Genomic DNA, 19,531 nt, shown 5'->3' with positions numbered 1-19,531 from the left:
TAATAAGTACTGCTCTGAGATGAATAAAACAGTGTGTGTATAGAGTGAGTAAAGGGAGCCAAGATCCTGAACCTGAATGATGAAGGGTCCTATTTATAGCCGGAGGATGAAGAAGGAGGAAGCAGCTGTGCCAGCTGTGGGTGCGCGCCAGCTGTCCGACCAAGGGGAATATCCTCTTGGTCTGCTCTGTCACGAAGGGTGTAGTGGTACACGTGGCGTCCTTGTATTCGCTTGTGCTGGGTACCTCGTACTGGTCGCGTCAGCCTTGCTCCCTGGATTGCCGCAGGCCTATGTGGCCTTCTGTCAATGGTGACACGTGTTGTCCTTTATGTTGGGCAAAGCATCTTTGGTGCCAGCCGTGAACCGCCTAGGTGTCTTCTGGAAGCTTCTAGAAGGTTCTGGTGACATGGATGCCTTGTGTGCACAAAAAGTGGTGTGGTCCCTGCCATGTAGGCAGGGAATTGGGACCATACCTCTTCAGTGACCTAGTACGTATTCCTGTTCTCGGATTAAGAAGAACACATGGTTGCAAATAGTCTAGTAAGTACCATAATGGGAAGCCCCCATTGTTAAGGATAATTGTGAGAATCCCTCACCAATAATATATACATGTATGGGAAGCCCCCACTAGATGAACTTACGCATTACTGTTACGAACTTATTTTCTGTGAACTCGCTCAACTAGTTTGTTGATTATTTGCTGCATGCCTTGCAGGACCTTAGGTACTTAAGGAGCTTGCACAAGGAGGAGCAGGTCGTTGTGGGCAAAGGATCGTGAATGCTATTTGAACACTTATGATATTTCACACATTAATACTTATGTTCGGGCTTACTTTAATGCTTCCGCTATACTTAATTATGTTGGTTGATACACACCTTTCGTATTTATGGATTATTATTACTATTTATTACATGTTCAATATGATTGGTGGCTTGGTCCTGGTCAGTCACGCTCCCAAGCGGTGGTACTCCGCGTGTGGGTTTTGGGGGTGTGACATTGAACATGTTGGAACATGTTCTTACATTATTTACCAAGTTATATTGATGATAAAACAGGTTGCATGCATCCTACATTGCTAATTATAAGTTAATTCGGATTTAAGCATTCTGTTGACTTTTTAAAGTTAGCTTTGACTCGACAATTGACATGCTTAGAGTGGGAATCTGAAAATACCCTTTTAAGGGTTTGTTACCCACATAATTACCTACTTAAAGGTATCTTTAATTCGTGATTTGACAGAGCACATTTTAATTAATTACGAAGTCAAACCTTAATTATGACGGTTTGACTTTTAGCTAATTAACTAAGCTAGACTGGATTAAGGGAGGTTAAGGGCACTTACAAGAGTCCTAAGAAGGATTAGGGACCTAATGAAAGTTGGTTGTTGTCCAGGGAAGCTCCAGAGAAGTCTTGAACCAATGCTTCAAATGAGCAAATGAAATGGTCACCACCTCATGCCCTTATATAGTGAACTAAATGGTCCAAGATTGAGACAAGCAACTCTACAAAGGTTGGGGGATTATCCCAGGTGTCCCTAGAGGGCTAAATACTGCCTAGCAAGCCCCTGATTTCAAAAACCATCATTCTAAGTCGGTGTAACGGGTTGAACAGGCAGCTGTCCAAAACTTGCTGCCAGCGACAGTCTTACGAACCGTAAGCTATAGGCCTTGCGGTCCGTAAGCACCTCTTGCGGACCGTATGCTGAAACGGCTACGGTCCGTAACCGACCTTTGCTGAAAATGCCCAGGTACCTTCCTTACGGACCGTAAGCCTAGAGCCTTACGGTCCGTAACCGATGGTCAGAGGACAAAAATTTTTAAAACTTTTAAGTCTTGACCATGCAACCTTGAAATGCCGAAACATCATGCCTTTACTGCAGTGTAGGGTCCACTAATTCAGATTTTGCATGCTTGCATGAACTTTGATACCTTGGACTCTTATGGCATGCTTTAACTTTGACGGAATTATCAAGAACAAGTCTTGGTTTTCTCATGGAAATTGGACAAACTAAATAACTATCTTTGATTCCCCTTTTTCAAAGGTTTTAGTCAGCATTTTAGTAGTAACCATCCTGATAATCCTAAGTCCATATAAAAGATGAAACCTTATTTATTTTGAAACAACCGGTTATTCTATAAGATGTTTATCTAACGGTTTAAGGATCTTGGGATTTATAAAAATTTGGGTCGCTCAGAGGAGATTTAATAACATGTCGCCCTTGGGTCGTTCAGAGGTATTTTAATAACATAACGCCCTTTTACTAAAATCCTACCGTACATCTTTTTATCTGATCCGGTTTTCATGACATGTCTGTCTCTCATGACACGTGTCTTTATTTCAATGGACAGGAATTTTTTGAGTTGTTACAGTACTTTTACTCATTCTTGATAGTAAAGTTCATCTCTGGTCAGGATGCAATTTCCTTATTTTTGTGTGAAATTACTATCCTTAAATCTGATCAAAAGGAAATGGCACACATATCAAGGTCATGTTAAGCTCAAGTTTGGTTGTCACAGATCAAAAATTGATTGCAAATTGATTTTGAACTACTGAGATACTCATGTTCTAGTTCAAGTAATTAGACACAAAATGAGTAGCTTTGGTAGAAATGTCTACATCATCTGGGATGCTAAACCACTGTCTGGAATAATGGACTTTTGGCAAAAACCTTGAACAAAAGTTTCTATAGATGACTGCTGGCAATTTAATCTTGATAATATACATCTAAAATGTATTTTGTTAAGAATTTCTGGTGCTCAACAGATGTTAGATAAGATACTGTGCTTTCACAAGACAAAATCAATTCCTACATCTGAACAAGCAGATGCTAAAATTATTTGTCAAAAGTCAAAACACCGTTGCACAAACAGTTGTTCCTCATTATTGTCTTTAACCACTGTTGTACCTTAAATGCTGTTGTGTTTCAACATCTGCTCTCTAAAGTCTGTCTACTGCTGATAGTCAACCTCTGTTCTTGCAAAAACACTGATGTTTAAAATCATTGTTCCATCCACTAATACACCCACCGCTTCATTTCATTACCGTTGTAACTACTGATGCTTGATCCATCAGTGGTTGTCAAAACAACTGTCCTCCATTATTTACCATTCCATCAGGGGTTGGCACGTGGTCAGTTTTTAGCCGTCAGATCATTATAACCGCTGCCACATCAGCATTCACTTTTTTCCCTAAAATAAAACCCTGATTAAACCCAAACAGGGGCTCACACTGTCGAATTGAATTCCAAATATTCTCTTCACAAAGCAGTTTCCCACTCTTCTTCACAAAAACCTTCTTCGATCTTCATCATCAAAAATGACGAAACCAAAATCGAAGTCAAAATCAAAACCATCTTCTTCCTCCACCCCAACAGACGCCACTCAAATGGCCGTCGAAACCACAGAAATCCGTTACAAAGCCCCTCACAATTATGTGGGTATACTCACAAAACCCACAACTGACAACACATTTGACTCCATCATTTACATCTTATCTGCATCAAAGTACAAAACTTTGATAACAGCAGACGCTCCCATTTATCTTCAAACCCAGAGAGAGTTCTGGAAAAATGCCACCCTTGAAAAACAAGGAGACATCATCACGGCCATCGACTCCTCGATATAGGGTAAGAAGGTTCAAATCTCTCCACAATCCATTTCTGAAATCTTTAAACTCGATGATTTGAAAGGGAAAACCTCATTTTCTAAAGACGAGTTGAAAAAGGATTTCATAAACAGGGGCTATGCAGAGCAACCTAAAAGGGATACCTTACAAAAAGTTTATTTTCCTTCTGCACCCAGATTTTTATTTCACACACTGTTAATGTGTGTTTCTAATAAAACAACGTCTTTTAATGAAATACCAACAAAAATTTAATGCCTGGGGTATGCAATTTTAAACAATAAAACCTTTAATTACTCCCAGGAAATATTTGATGATTTGGTAAAAAACGTTGATAATAAGGCATTTCTGCTCTTTCCAATATTTTTAAGCTACTATTTTGAACAAAAATTTGTAGAGAAAGAAGCAGATTTGCCCAAACAAGGTGCCTCTTTTAAAATAAACTGCTTAACACCTGAAACATTCTTAAGAATGTTGGCACCAATAAAAACAAAAGCAGAGGTGCCTGAGCAGAATTTAGCAGATGAAACTGCTCCTCAGGTATCTGCTGCTGAGCCCACTGCTCCAGGTGATCAAAGCAGCACACCCACTGTTTTGAAACCCACACCTGCCACCACAAAAAGAACCAAAAAGAAAATATCCAGAAAGCCCACCAAACCCAAAACAAAGGCATCTCTAGAAGATGAGATCCCAGAGACAATGCCAGTGACAGCACAAAAGTCACAAATAACCACTGCTGCTACTTCCTCACAGCAGTTGGAAGAAAGATCTCAACCCCAGCCTCAAACTCCTCCTGCATCCTCACAAAAGGATCAGGTTGTATCCACAGGGACACCAGAATATGAAGCTCTGGACCCACTCGGATCCATCTTCCACAGTCCTAATCCCAGGGACATGTCTCTTTCAACCCCTTTACCCTCACCCATCACATTCCCACAATCAATAAAACCTTTGTTGCATACAGATGCTATTACTCAGACACAAACCAGTTCCTCTCAATCACCTATCACTGAGAGTATACTCCCACAAGTGATTGGGTCTGATGTTGATATATCTGTTATCCCAGCAACAATTGAGGAGGTTACACTGCAGGAATTACAAGTAATTCCTGTCAGTAGTTCAAGTGGAGCAGCCACTACAAGTGTTGAATCTACAGGTTTACACTTGGACAGTGGTTTCATTAGTAAGACTCCCTTGAAGGCAATTCTTCTATAGCACCACTGAGAACCACCAGTGAGTTTGTTTTGACCACTGGCAACATCAAACGGTTATCAAGTGCTGAAGAAAGAAGTCCCCAGTACCAAGAACAAGGGGCATCAATGGCTGACTTTTGGGACTCTGTTCCTAAGTCATTCATTGGTAAAACCACTGCTGGTGGGGATTCAGATGATCCTGTTAATTCAGGTGATGATTCAAGATATCAGGAATTGACGGGCAGGGTTGAAAACCTTGAAACCTCAGTTGCTGAAATAGAAGATATGGTGCAGCAGCTGTTAAAAGCTCAGAAAGCCCAATCCACTACTCCTCCTGCTCAAGCACCTGCTCAACAAGCACCTGCTGCAAATGAGTTATGGAATCTCTTTCAACCACTGCTGGAAAGACAAAAGCAGATGGCAGATCAGCAGCATGCCATACATGTTCAAAAGCTGACCAATATGGTGGAATCAAGATTCAAGGATACTCAGGCGGATATAAAAGCTATAAAGGCTCACATTCAAAGTGCCTCTGGAAAAGTTCCCTCCACTGTTTTCTTCATGAACGAACCCTTCTCAGATAATGCCAAAAAGGGGGAGAAGATCAAGTGGAAGAAAAAGGGAATTGATGATGGTATATATGTTGAGCCAGAAAGTAGCCAAACCAAAACTGCAGTATCGACACACACCACATCACCACACACCACCACAACTACTGTTCCACCACCATCTGTGTCTACAGCACAAAAACCACCATCACCATAAAAAACAACCAAACCCTCATCTCCCCCTGCCAAAAAGCAGAAGACAACAGATGTTACAACATCTGTTGTAATAGCAACAGTGGTTGAAACACCAGTTGTTTCAACAGCTATTAGTCAGCCACTCATCACCACTCAAACAACTGCCATCATAACCCCTGCTCAAAAGCAGAAGACATCTGCTGATACATCAGTAGTTGTAATGACAACAGCGGTTGAAGCACCAGTTGTTTCAACAGCTGTTAGTCAACCATCCACCACTACTCTCACCTTTCCTACATCACAACCAAAGCTCTTCAATAGAAAAAGAAAGCCAATCTCTGCCAATGAGGGTATACACAATCCTAATGCTGCACAATATCCACTGGAACTTGAAGCCATCAAATTTGAGATGAGGCAATTCTATACAGAAGAAGACCCTTCAAAAAGAAGATTCTCCTCACTCATAGACTACATGCCACCAGAGGATATGGATGATTACCTCAAGATCAAGGCAAGGCAAGCTAAACTAAGAGCTAAAGTTGAGAGTGAAAGTGAAGGTCTAAGCGAAGAAGGCATTGCTAAAAGACTGGATTTCTTCCTCACTAAAGTAAAGCAGATAGAAGAGTTTGCACAAGAACTGAACAAAGAAAAGGCTGAACAACGAAGAAAGTTAAGAAAACAATACCTAGCCTACATCATGAAAGAAAAATTCTATCCTGCTGAAGAAAAACAGTTTGAAGAATGGCCACTAATCGCTCTAAAGCATGAGGCTGATAGGAATGACAGAATCAAGAATGACCCTACAAAGAAGAAGAATGCTCCAAACTGGAGCAAATTCAAAAAGCTCATTGCTGACCTCACTGCTGAGTAAAAAAGAAAGAAAAAGGAGCTGGTGGATGCAAAAATGGATACTACTGAAGCCATATCAAAATGGTCAAAACAGCAGACTGATGAAGCCTATGAAAGGCTAAAGAAAAGAAAGATAACTGTTTCAAGTGCTTCAAAGAAACGTGAACAAATGATGAAGCTTGAACAGCAGATTGAAAACCTCAGAACATTGTTCAAATCAGCAGACAAACCTATTTTTGTGTCAAACCAAGAAGAAGGTAAACAGTTGACTGAAGAAGAGGTCAAAGAAAAGGAAGCAGAGTACTTCAAGGACACCATCATGAAAATGAGTCTAAAAGAAGACAGCTCAACAAAGCTTCAAAACCTTGTTAAGAAGGTATTAAACAAACCTGCATCACCAAACACTGCAACAGACATGTCAGACATTGAAAGGCAAGAACAAATTGAGAAAGAAACTGCAGAAGACATAGCTGCAGCAAACAAAGTCATTGAAGAAGCCTTCAAAAGAATGTCTGAAAGTCTGCAAGTGTTCACAAGGCCATCATCTTCTAACTCATCAAAGAATAAATCTCTCCCCAAGAAACCCATTAGGTTTAAAAATACTAAAGTGGATGTCTGATCAAAAGACCCACGTATTGACTCTTGTCAGAACCAATGGTGAAGTGAAGTACATATCAAGGAAAGAAGCACTTGGCCTAAGTGTTGAAGATTTGCAGGATCTCCTTGAACTTACACTGTGTAGGATGATGACGACCAGAGTGCCAAGGAATTTGAAGTTGAATTTAAGAAACAAGCTAAGGAACTCTTGATGAGAAATAAAGGTCCTAAATAATGAAGGGTTTTGGCATTATCTGTTCCAGGGGGAGATTGTTGGGATTGAACCCTACCAGAGGAACAGATAATGTAAAGCCAAAACCAGATCACATCAGTGGACTAACAATAAGCAGCAACCTACACTTTGCTTTCCCCTTGACAGTGGTATTCTAACAGCTGATGGATCTTAAGTACTGCTCACTACAACAACTGATGAACCAAACACTGATGAAACTCTAAAGAACTGCTGAAGACAAACATTGTTGCTCTATCTACTGCTGTTTCCTAAGTACTGCTGAAAGACACAAGCACTGCCCACTCAAAGACTGATCACCTTTGAAGAAAGCACTGAAGTTCAACATCAGTGCTCAGGCTACAACAGTGGAACGTGAAGCAGTTGTTATCTCTTGTTTTGTATTGTACTGATAATCAGATGTTGCACATCAGTAGTTTGTATAGAACAATGTCTATAGGTTGTTAGGTTGTTAGATGTCACTATCATGGTGACGTCGGCTGAGATGCATCAGTGGTTTGGTTTGCCTATAAATGGAACAGTACTCTGTACTGTTACATTTGATTGACTGAGTGGATTCTTCTTCTTCAGTCCAATCCTTTCATCTTGTGCAACCAACCTTGGGGTATCAGGCTGAGGGGGAGCATAGTATTGTAAGCATGTTTGTAATCTTTTGATTTTCATTGTAATCATTCGACTCAAAGTAAAACAAGTGTTTAACATACTGTTCTCTTCTTTGTTTGTGTTTACAAAGTTTGTATCCATTTCCGCTGCACTTTAGATCATTTCATATACTCTGAATGGTAAATTTATACAAATAAACACAATCGTGAGAGCCTCCGATCCTAACAAAGTTCATAAGAACACCAAGATGACGTCATCCTAGAACACCTCAAATATAGATTTTTCACTGTTAAAAGTTAAGATTCAAAAGATAGAAAGGTGTAGGAGTGCGTGTAGATTAAGGAAGTACAAAATTTAGGACGAGATCTTACCGGAATAGCGAGAAATCGGAGAAAAGGTGAGGTTGGAGCGCTTGGTCGGACAAGAGAGTGCAAAAGTTGTAAGTGTGATGTTGATAGGGGTATTTATAGGGTTTCCCAAAAAGGAAAGGGTGGGATGTGGCTGGTCGATCGAACTGGCAGCCCGATCGAGTGGCTGGTCGATCGGCTGGTCGCTTGGTCGGTTAGCCACTTGATTCGAGTATTTGGTGCGACGAGTTTTGCAGTTTCGATTGCGATTGCAAGCGTTGCGATGCGATAGAGTTCCTTATTCAAATTACTTTTAATCCCAACTACTATATCTAACATACAATCATCCTATTTCACTTGCGTTTAGCGTTTGTGATTCGATAGCGATAGCGTTTTGATTGCGTTTCGATTAATCACCACAATACATAAATAAACATGCACAAGTAACACATAAGAGGCACACACACGTAAAACAATAACCAGAACACATAATTCGAGTTGCGAGCGCGATTGCGATAAGCGATAAGCGATAAAATAAGCGATAAACATCGACAAATAACAAAGAAACCTCGACTATTAATAGATACTCCACATAATACAACTAGCGTAAACAATTAATTAGACTAACTACGAGTCAAAGAAGTCAAAACATGATTAGAGCAAGGAGTGACAGATCGCAATTAGCAATCTTTTCTTCTTTTGACTTCAATCTTGACTTTGACTTTGACTTTCGAAACACGGGGTGTTACAGAAGGAACTGTATCTTTGACCCAACTTCTGCAGCGGACTTTAACACCTTCATATACGAAGCAAACCTTGCGGAGTACTAAATGAATGGGTCTAAATTCACGAGATGGCTGGATGGAGGTAATAAAATGAGCAAGCTAGATCGTATGTTGGTACGTGATAAATTTTGGGGCCTTTGGCCAACGGCATCTCTCTAGACCCTCCCGAGGAATCTCTCGGATCATTGCCCGCTTATTCTCATCACTACATCCAACGATTTCGGCATTATACATTTTAAGTTCTTCAACACATGGCTCTCTAAACCGAGTCTTGACGTGGTGGTTCGCTCATCCGTGGCCTTTTTCTTCTGTACAGGCCCGCCAGACGTCTCACTAGTAGAAAAATTACGACGCATCAAAAATGCAATCAAAGTTTGGAGTAAAAAAAAACAGGGAAAATGAGAACAAAAGTCTCAACACCTCGGCTGAAGAATTGAAGAAATTGGATTTAGTATGTGAAAACCGAGACTTAACAGAGAACGAAAAAGAAGTATATGCTGATCACAAAAACAGCGTCAACGTGATCAATGACACCCGTCTCAAAGAACTACACCAAAAATCAAGGGTTAAATGGGCAGTGGAAGGTGACGAGAACTCTGCTTTCTTTCATGGCTTTATCAACAGCAAAGTTGCAAGCAGTAGGATGAATGGGCTACTCATAAATGGCGTATGGTGCACCGATCCCCCAAGTATCAAAAATGAGGTTCGAGATTTTTTTCAGAAAAAATTTGCAGAACCCAATCCTACCAGACCGGGGTTCACTTGTCACAACATCAAAAAACTGTCGATCGAGTAGGGTACGTTTCTAATATCCGTGTTTTCTTTTAATGAAGTTAAAAACACAGTTTGGGATTGCGGCGGGGATAAGGCCCCCGGGCCGGATGGTTTTAACTTTACATTCATAAAGCATTATTGGGACCTACTTGGTGAGGATTTTCACAGGATCCTAGTCCATTTTCACAACACGGGGAAAATATCTAAAGGGTGTAGCTCTTCGTTCAACACCCTTATCCCAATGGTAAAAGACCCAGAAAATCTAAATGATTATAGGCCGATCAACCTTATCGGGTGCATCAGTAAAGTCATCTCAAAAGTGCTAGCGAATCGTCTTAAAACGGTTATCGGGTCGGTCATTTCGGAGGAGCAGTCAGCTTATCTGTCAGACAGAAACATACTCGATGGGCCCCTCATTACCAACGAAATAATATCATGGGTCAAACGATCAAAAGCCAAGGCTTTTCTATTCAAAATAGACTTCGAGAAGGCTTTCGACATGATTTCTTGGAATTTTATTCTATCTGTATTCGAGCAAATGAATTTCCCCGAGAAATGGATCCTTTGGATACATGAAATTTTCGCATCCTCTCGATCATCGGTACTCGTTAATGGCTCCCCAACAGGAGAATTCCAATGTTCTAGAGGGGTCCAACAAGGTGACCCACTTTCACCTTTTACTTTTATTCTAGCAATGGAAGCTCTTTCCAGTTTTCTCTCTAGTGCATCATCGGCTGGCATTGTTAAAGGATTATCCCTTCCAAATAATGGCCCCGTAGTATCGCATCTCATTTTCGCGGACGATGTTATGCTTTGGGTACTTGGGAAGAAGAAAATTTTATCAACATCCGAAGACATATGCGATGTTTCTTCTTGATTTTTGGGCTGAAAATAAACTTGCATAAGTCGTGCCTTTATGGTGTGGGAACTACCTTGAATGAAGGTGAACAGATGGCTAATCGGCTTGGATGTAATTCGGGTTTGTTACCTTTTACGTACCTTGGTCTCAAGGTAGGGGGTAATATGAATAGATACTTCAATTGGGCGCCGGTTATTGATACTTTCGAAGCTCGTCTATCTCGGTGGAAGGCCAATACCTTATCGATGGGTGGGAGAACTACACTCACAAAATCTCATTGCCCCTCTATTACTTCTCCCTCTATCAAGCTCCTATGAATGTGCTAAATAAACTTGAAAAATTAAGAAGAGGCTTCTTATGGGAGACACTGAATCTAGGAACAGAATGCATTGGGTTCGATGGGATCGGGTAACAAAACCAATCAAAAGTGGGGGGCTCGGCCTGGATACGCTTCATAGTATGAACATCAGTCTTTTGTCAAAGCGGGCATGGAGATACAAGACCGAACCTAACAGATTGTGGAGATCAATTATTAAAAGCATTCATTTCAATCAAAAGTGCGGCAATTTCCTACCATCAAGGAAAGGATTATCGGGTGTCTGGAACAATATAATAAAAAAGGAAGCTACTCTTCGGGATAACGACATTAATCTCAACAATCTTTTCAAATGCAAAGTCGGGACTGGAGCGAAGGTCCAATTCTGGACTGACTGCTGGGCCTTGGATACACCATTCAAGACCCATTTTCTAGCTTTGTATGCACTGGAGAAATTTAAAGCTTGCAGTGTACAAGATAGGATTCAGCGATCCGATCAAGATACGTTAAATAACATGACCTGGGGCTGGCGCAGGGTTTCTGAAGACGCGGCAGAACTAGCAGAACTCGACGATCTAACAAATATTGTCTCACTTGCTCCCCTATCTCAATCCGGAGAAACCTGGTCATGGGTTCAAGATCCGACAGGTACTTTCTCAGTTAAATCTGTGAAAAAACTTCTCCATCGTCCTCCCCCCCCCCCATCGGTGATAGTTGCTTTACATGGAACAATTGGGTTCCACGCAAAGTAAATATTTTTGGCTGGCATATGGCCCTTGATCGTCTACCTACTCGGTAGCTTTAGCACACCGAAACATCAGCATGTCATCAATCTGTTGCTCGTTCGGTGGCGATAAAGATGAATCTGCTTACCATCTCTTCGCGGAATGTGTTGTAAGCTCCATAGTATGGCAGATGGTATCAAGCTGGGTAAACACTCCTCCCATCTATGCTTACACCATTGAGGATCTCCTACGGGTACATGAAAGTATCGCAGGCTCGTTAATAGCAAAAAAACTTGTTCAAGCTATCGTCCTTATCTCTTGTTGTAGCCTATGGAAATCACGCAACGATCTCATTTTCTCCGGCACTCGAGTGGACATCTCAAGACTCTTGGCAGAAATCAAATCAACTAGTTTCCTTTGGGTTAAATATAAAGCAAAAATGAATTTGTTAGATTGGGCAGATTGGTGTAGCTTCAATATCTTGTAATCTTCATTCTTTGTCTAACTTGTTGGTAGCTTGTTTTTCTTTTTAATAAAATCAGCCGTTAAAAATTTTCATTTAAAATGGTTGGTTTGTATCTTTTGACCATATTTCTAATTACTATGTATAAGGAATGAGGAAACAAACGTGTTGCACGTTGTCCTTTACATATTAAAAAAAATATGAGATTAAAACAAAAGATAAAAACCTTGGAATAAAAGTAAAAAATCAAAACATTTTTAAAAAAACCCTTGCTAATCAATATTATGTACATTTCCATTTTAAACAAATATATATTCTGGGATGAGAGGGTTTTATTTTACATCAAATGGAATAATAGACGTATCTACATGATTAAGGAAACAATATCTAAGCTAATGATTTACTAATTTTTTTAAATAAACTCTAAACATACGTAACTTTACAACACATTCACATTCAAAATAAATAATTAAAATGGTGCATATAATATCCACCGATTTGAAATTTGAAAAATGTACATGGCAAGGTTTTTGTTATTTTTCATTAAATTCTATACCCTACTGCTAATCTTAATATTCTAAAGGATAAGTAAGATATTATAAATATTATTTTATTTCCTTGGAAATCAAGCAATATATGTAAAACCTAATTGAGTATAACTTGATTTCTATCCAGAAAGTTTTAAGGAATATTTTTCACTCAATATCCGGCAAGTTTTAAGGAATATTTTCTAACTCAATAATATATAAGTTGTGCATGCATGCATGCACATCAACCCTCTCACACAAAAGTGCTTATTTCCCAAATTTTTTCATACGTTTAAACATGGCAACACCATCAAGTTCCAACAAGAAGATCAAATTCCACTACGGTTACGGCGGCACGATCACACCCTCTAAGAGTAGCGGCAAACTACGATACGAAGGAGGCACGAATGGGATTCTAAATGTGGACCGAGGCATTACTTACACGGAGCTCGTTGTAAAGTTATGGGATGCGTGTGGACCGTCTATGCTTTTGAGATGTAAGTTGCCGCATGATGATCTTGACTCGTTAGTTCATGGCAGGTCGGATGAGGATCTTGCGTATGTCCTTGAAGAATACGATCTATGCAGCGAAGATTTGAAGATCAGAGCCATTCTCGACGACACACTAAGGTTTTCTTGGGCTAGTGACCAGTTGTACGGTTTCAGGCCTAAGGATTTTCTCATGCAAGTCCACACAATTGAGGCTAGTCGTTGATGGTTCGGCGACAAGTTAACGTGTGATGTTGCATTTTAGAATTGAGTACATTGCATCATGGTTATTTCTTGAATGTTTTATGTATGTTTCTTGAATGTTTGGATTGGAGAATGTTCGTGTTTGTGACTAATTTGTGTCCTATGTTTAATATATTGGATCCAACAACTTTTCGTTAATTTCTTGAGTTTAATATAATTTTAAACGTAGTGTTGGTTCTAATTCATTTTTGTACCTATGTTTGATACCAATTTCTATCACAAATGATAATGTTTTTTTTTTTTTTTTGGTTAATAATACACTTAAAAGAATTTCAGAACAAAAGTCACTTTAAAACTATATACATCCAAAGAAAGATTTTATACGGGTGAAGAAAACAAAACTTATTAATACAATTTAGCTTTATTCTACAGTGGAATGTATATGGGCATATAGATAGAAAAAATAATAATAAATTTTTTATACTAAAAGGTAAAATATAAAAATAAAATGTATTTAAATAAGATATACGAAAGAAAGAAAATTTTAGAAAAAAAATATACTTTATGTAATAAAGTACTCTAAACATCAATCGAAACATCGTGATACACATCCTTTCTGCCAACAATTCATCTTCTATAAGAGCATTCAATATCGATCCTCTATATTTATGTGAGTGTATTATCTATATTTTATAAAGTGTTTAAAGGGACTAAGTTCACCCTCTATAATTTTTTACTATTTTTTTGAAAGTGATTGTGGTGGAGAAGAGAGAAAACACAATGATAGTACAAAAAGAATATTATTCAATTAACAAAAAGAGACAAAATACATTAAATTTTAGTTTAATTATAAAGAAGAATATATATTCGATTGTGAATACTCTAACGAGTCAACAACAATGTCTCTCGTCTTTTCCAGAAACCATAAAACAAAATATTCTTTTATATTTTTTTTTCTAAAAACATAAAAGTTAATGTGACTATTACATATGTTTTCGCTTAGAAATATGTTGATATGTTGAAAGTAACTAGTGGGGTGCCCGTGCGTTGCGCCGGGGACCACAACACTTCAGTTGATGATTTTTAGGGTGTGCACAACTTGTTCGGTTGAGTTTGGTTTTAACCATAACCAAAACCAAAACTTGCGATTAAGATATTTCAAAAAACAAACCGCCGTTTATGCTTTACTTATTTACTTAATGATCATGAGCTATTCCGAACCGGTGCAAATTGGTAATCTGCATTTTCTTAAGTAAAATACAATACACACAATACTTTATCTAATCAAATATAAGATGTTAAATTATAGGATATTACACTTTTGAGATCTTCGTTACAATATCTTCATCAACAAAGCGGCATTTCTCTAAGTCAAGAAATATATATAATATTTGCAGCAAAACCTAAACTAATTGCTTCTAATCCAATTGCTTCTAGTCCACGTATCCAATAGTGATCGGCTCAAAAGTGATCACGTTTACATTCTCCAACCTCCTTTGCATAAAACCTGATTTGTATGATGTTGATGCAACAAATACGGGACCAAGGATGGTAGCTGGGCTAGTCAGGCAAAAGGGCTGAAGGGTTCAGTTTTGCCTAACGCAGGTTGCGGGGTCCCTCCACGTTTGCAAAACGTGGAAGGAGGTTCACTAGTATGTTTGAATTATTTGCTTTGAAGTTCTTTCTCCAAGGCCGGCTCGGATCCAGAAAAGAAAGCAAATAGAATGAATGAGATGAATCTGATGAAGAGTTATTTGGAAGTGACAAAGAACTCTTTGAATGACCAGAGATTAAGGAATCTCTCTGCTTTTCGGAATGTCTTTGAAGTGTTTATGAGCTGTCTTCTTATAGTGGAAGACACCTCCCGAAATGGTATGGACTATACTAGCGAGACCTGTTTGCTTATGGAGGGTTTCCCCTTTTGGGGTTGAAGGCTTTGGACCCCTGGTTAATAGTGTGTGCTTGTGCAGACCTGCTCTGACTTTGTGAGTTGGTGAGCGTGAGTTGGTGGGACGAGCTGTTAGACATGACTAGTTACTGTTTCTCGATTCCCTCATTTTACAGCTTTTCATCCGATGAACCTTTCAACCTTTTAAGCTCTTTGCATATTAATCATTTTGTTTATCCTTGGGCTACCCCCGTCGTCAGCCCCCCAAGTCAGAGGTTTTTGGGGTAGTACACTCAAAGACTTCTGACTTTTATGCATGTCTTTTAAAGTTTTGAAGGGTTCGTTGCTTGGAGGCTTGAAAGGTTTGAGGCAGTTACTTTTTTGAAATTTGAATTTGAAACGATTTGACAGTTGATTTGATTGACATGTGTCAGGCGGCGGATTGGCAGAGATTATTTATTTACCTTTAATACCCCTACTTTACTTTCATATTTATTTTAACAGTTGCAAACTTTCTTCATTTTCCTTACAATCGTTCACAGTTTTTCCTTCCTCAGGTTAGTTTCTCTTCTCCATTTTCACTTTTACTTTGTTCTATCATGGGTGCCCTTAAGGATTTAGCGAGGTCATTCTCTCGGATGACCCAAGAGGAGGTAGACCTATTTTGCCTTGAATATGGTATTGATAAAAAGTTTAATCCCACCGCCCCTTCTTGTGATGTTTCTATTGACAAACCGATTCCAGGTTCGATTGCTTTGTATTGTCGCCATTTTCAATGGTCCAATCTTCGTTACCCTTTCTCGCTTTTTGTTCTAAACTTGCTTGAGTATTACTGAGTATCTTTTGGGCAAGTTCATCCAAAAGGAATGGCTAGGGTTTTGCACTTTGAAGTGCTCTGTCGTGCTCTTGGCTATGATCCATCTCTGTTGCTTTTCCGGAGGTTTTTTCGTTTAGCCAAAAATGGCGATTGGTTTACTTTTGAAGCGACAAAGGTTGATACTTGCCTTGTTTCATCAATGGTTACAACCCTTGGGTCCTGGAAGGATCAATTTTTCTGGGTTTCTGATTCTATCATTCCTTTTAAAATGATATGGAGGCGTCCGGATGCTGTTCTCAATGATCCGGAACCTTCTGAGTCTGATTTGAACGATGCCTTTCTTTCAGCCATTCGGGGGTGCCCTTCGAGGGTTCGTCCCTTTCCCGAACATTTGTTAGTGCTTTTAGGGGTTAGTAATATTTGGGCAAAAGCCGATCGGGATCCGGTGTTAATGAGAAATGGCGTTGGTATGCATTTTCCCCTTTTATGCCTTTTTACTTTACTTTGTTTGTGACTTATTTTTCTTTGTTTGTTTTTTGGCGGTTATGTCTGCTTTGGACTTCATCAAGAGTGACGATACGTCCGATGTTATTTTTGAAGATGCTCCAACTGTTCCGGGTGAGAATGTTGTGGTGAGAACCTCTGAGCAAAGGTTTGAGGGCACGGGTTATGCTAATGTTGCCAATGTTAAGGGTTTTACCAAGTCTACTGCCCCTAAGTCTTCAAGTCGCCGATCTTCTCGTCGTTTGCTGAAAGCTGGGCCTCAATCCACTTCCACTGAGCCAGTGGATTTGACTGATGATATTGAGGTTTCGGAGGATCAGGTTGAAGCGGGTGTTGAACAAGATAAGGAGTTGGTTATTCATGGCAAGAAGGTTCGAGGTAAGAAGGTTACTCATGTTCAAGAATCATCAAGCAGGGACGTTGGAGGGTTGGACCCTGAAGGTGTTTATGTGCCTGCTTGGCAAGTGAAGAATGATGATACCTTCAAGGATGCTGCCGTTTGTGAGGATGCTCTTAGTCATCTTGCTCCTCCCTCTGTTCGTGAAACCATTGCTGAGATGGACGATGACTTTATGTTATCTCGCATGGTTTTAACTACTTGCAACCTTGCTGCCATGCTTCCCTAAGGGATTACACGCTTTCGCCAAAGGATGCGGGAGTATGAGGATTTCTCTAAGAAGAAGGACAAAATGAAATCCTCCCTAGCATCGATGAAGAAGGAAGTGGCTGGGTTTGCAGAGAAGGAGGCGGCGTGGAAGAAAGAGGTTGATGATCTGAAGAAGATGCATGCCATTGAGATGGGTGACCTGAGGAAGAGCTTTGAAGCAAATTTGTTGAAGTTGAAGGCTGATCGAGAGGCCTTGTCTGTCCAGCAGCAGGCTTTTCGTGAAGAAAAGGAAGGGTTGAAAGCTTCAGTTGGTCAGGTGACTGCTGACAATCAATGGTTGATCGAGCATGGTTTCCAGCAGGTGGTTACTTACCTTTTGCATTCCAAGGAATTTAACTCTGCCCTTGGTGATGTTTACACAAAGCTGCTGAACCTGGGGAAGCATCAAGGCCTTACTGCTGGCTATAAACTTCATGAATCTGGACAACCTTTGGAGAAGTCCCCCATGTTTCGCCCCGAGGCTTCTGATATCTTCAAGGCTTCTGTTGAGCAGATGGAGAGGCTAACCTACCCTTACATTCATGAGGTATCCTCTTGCTCTGGTAAGCCTTTGTCTGTTTTACAGGGATTGAAGCCTGAGGGGTTGAATGAGAAGGTTTGTGCTGAGGTTTTGGGTTCTTTGTCGAGGAAGAGGTCTTACTCTGGGGACAGTGATGATACCCTTTCGAGTCTGCCTGAAACCTCAAAGGATGCTGGTTTGGAAACCTCTGCTGTTGGTGGTGAAGAAGGTGCCAAGATGAAGAAGACTAAGAAAGCCAAAAAGTCGAAGGGTGAAGGTTCTAGGCCCTCTGATAACTGACATTTATTCGTAGCTTTCTTAGCAAACATTTTAATGTTTTGTAATGTTTTAAACAATGTTTAGGTTTTGGGAACCCTTAAGGTTCCTATGGTTGGTTAGGCCTATATGGCCGTTGAACACTAGTTTAATTTGCAAGCCACTAGGGCTTGCTTTGACTATCTTATGAAGGTCTTTTATGGCCTTTCTAACTATGACATGATGGTTATCGTTGATGTTTTTGTTGGTTCCATTTGCTTGGTTTTGTTTTGTGGGGTTTCAACCCTTCAAGCTTTTTGTACAGTTGCTGATGGGTTGAAGCCTTTAACCTTTCAAGCTCAGTACCTGTTGGTTGAACTTTGGGTAGCTTCTGATTTGGTTTGTATGTTTGGTTGATAGGCTTGTTTGTTTTTATTTTCTTGCCTTGTCTTTGTTTACTTTGTCTTTATGTTTTTTACACTTTAAAGGGTTCAGTGCTGCAGTCACTTTGCCTTAGTGCTTATCATCAAGACGTAGTATCTATCCTTTTCTTTTATTTCGTTGTAATTTGTTTGATTTCGTAAGTCTATTTATTGAGTACCTTTTTTAGACTTAAGGAACGATTGGTGTAGGCTGTTCGAACCTGTCTATGAGACATTGTTGTTTTCCTTTGATAAGTCTCATGGAGTTGTATTGATCTAGGAACTCACCCCTTATATAGGTCCATTCAACCCTTGAACCTATTGAGCGATGTGGCCTGGGAGCTCATCCCCTTACATGGCCCTTGCCATGGAGTTTTTTGCTAGGTTCTCAACCTGATATTAGGATAGAAAGACAAGTTTGATAAAGTAACTTCATTCATTCAAGCAACATTTGCTTTTACAAAAGGTTTTTGTTTTGCTACAAACCAAACTTTCTAAACATAGAATTTTCTTAAAGTTTTTCCGTTCCAGTGCCTTGGGAGCCTTTTGCCTTCTAGATCTCCCAGCTTGTAGGATCCTCCTTTGTGTGCTTCGAGGATGGTGTATGGACCTTCCCATTTCGGTCCTAGTTTTCCCTGATTTTCTTTTTTGCTTGCTTCGTTGTTTCTGAGGACAAGATCCCCTGGCTTGAATCGTTCATTCTTGACCTTCTTGTTGTAATAGCTTTCCATCCTTTGCTTGTATTTGGCTTCTTGTATTGCTGCTTGATCCCGGGCCTCTTCTAAGAGTTGTAAGTTCAACATGGTCTCTTGTGTGTTTACCTCGGGATCCATGTTGACAATTCGTTGGGTTACAACTCCTATTTCAGCGGGGATTACGGCTTCGGATCCGAATACCAAGCTATAAGGTGTTTTTTTGTGACTTGCTTTTTCTGTTGTTCTGATTGCCCATAAAACGCTAGGCAATTCTTCCAGCCAATTACTTTCGTATCTCCCCAATCTTGTTTTGATGCCTTCCACTATGCTTCTGTTGGTCCTTTCAACCTGACCGTTTGACTGCGGGTAAGCCACTGAGCTGAAGATTTGGTTGATCCTGTACTCCTTGCACCAAAGGCTGAAGGGTTTCTCAGCGAA

The 19,531-nt window shown here is 39.9% G+C and overlaps 1 protein-coding gene across 1 annotated transcript; it reads left to right on the top strand.

Annotated features, from left to right (window-relative positions):
- Positions 1–12,951: 12,951 nt before the first annotated feature.
- LOC110901617 lies at positions 12,952–13,368 on the top strand. Its single transcript, XM_022148429.1, has one exon. It carries the CDS (start codon positions 12,952–12,954, stop codon positions 13,366–13,368), a length of 417 nt encoding a protein of 138 aa, XP_022004121.1.
- The last annotated feature ends 6,163 nt before the right edge of the window (positions 13,369–19,531 follow it).

This window comes from Helianthus annuus, chromosome 13, assembly GCF_002127325.2.
Source record: "Helianthus annuus cultivar XRQ/B chromosome 13, HanXRQr2.0-SUNRISE, whole genome shotgun sequence".
NCBI lineage: Eukaryota > Viridiplantae > Streptophyta > Magnoliopsida > Asterales > Asteraceae > Helianthus > Helianthus annuus.
This window is presented reverse-complemented; position numbering and strand designations above follow the sequence as displayed.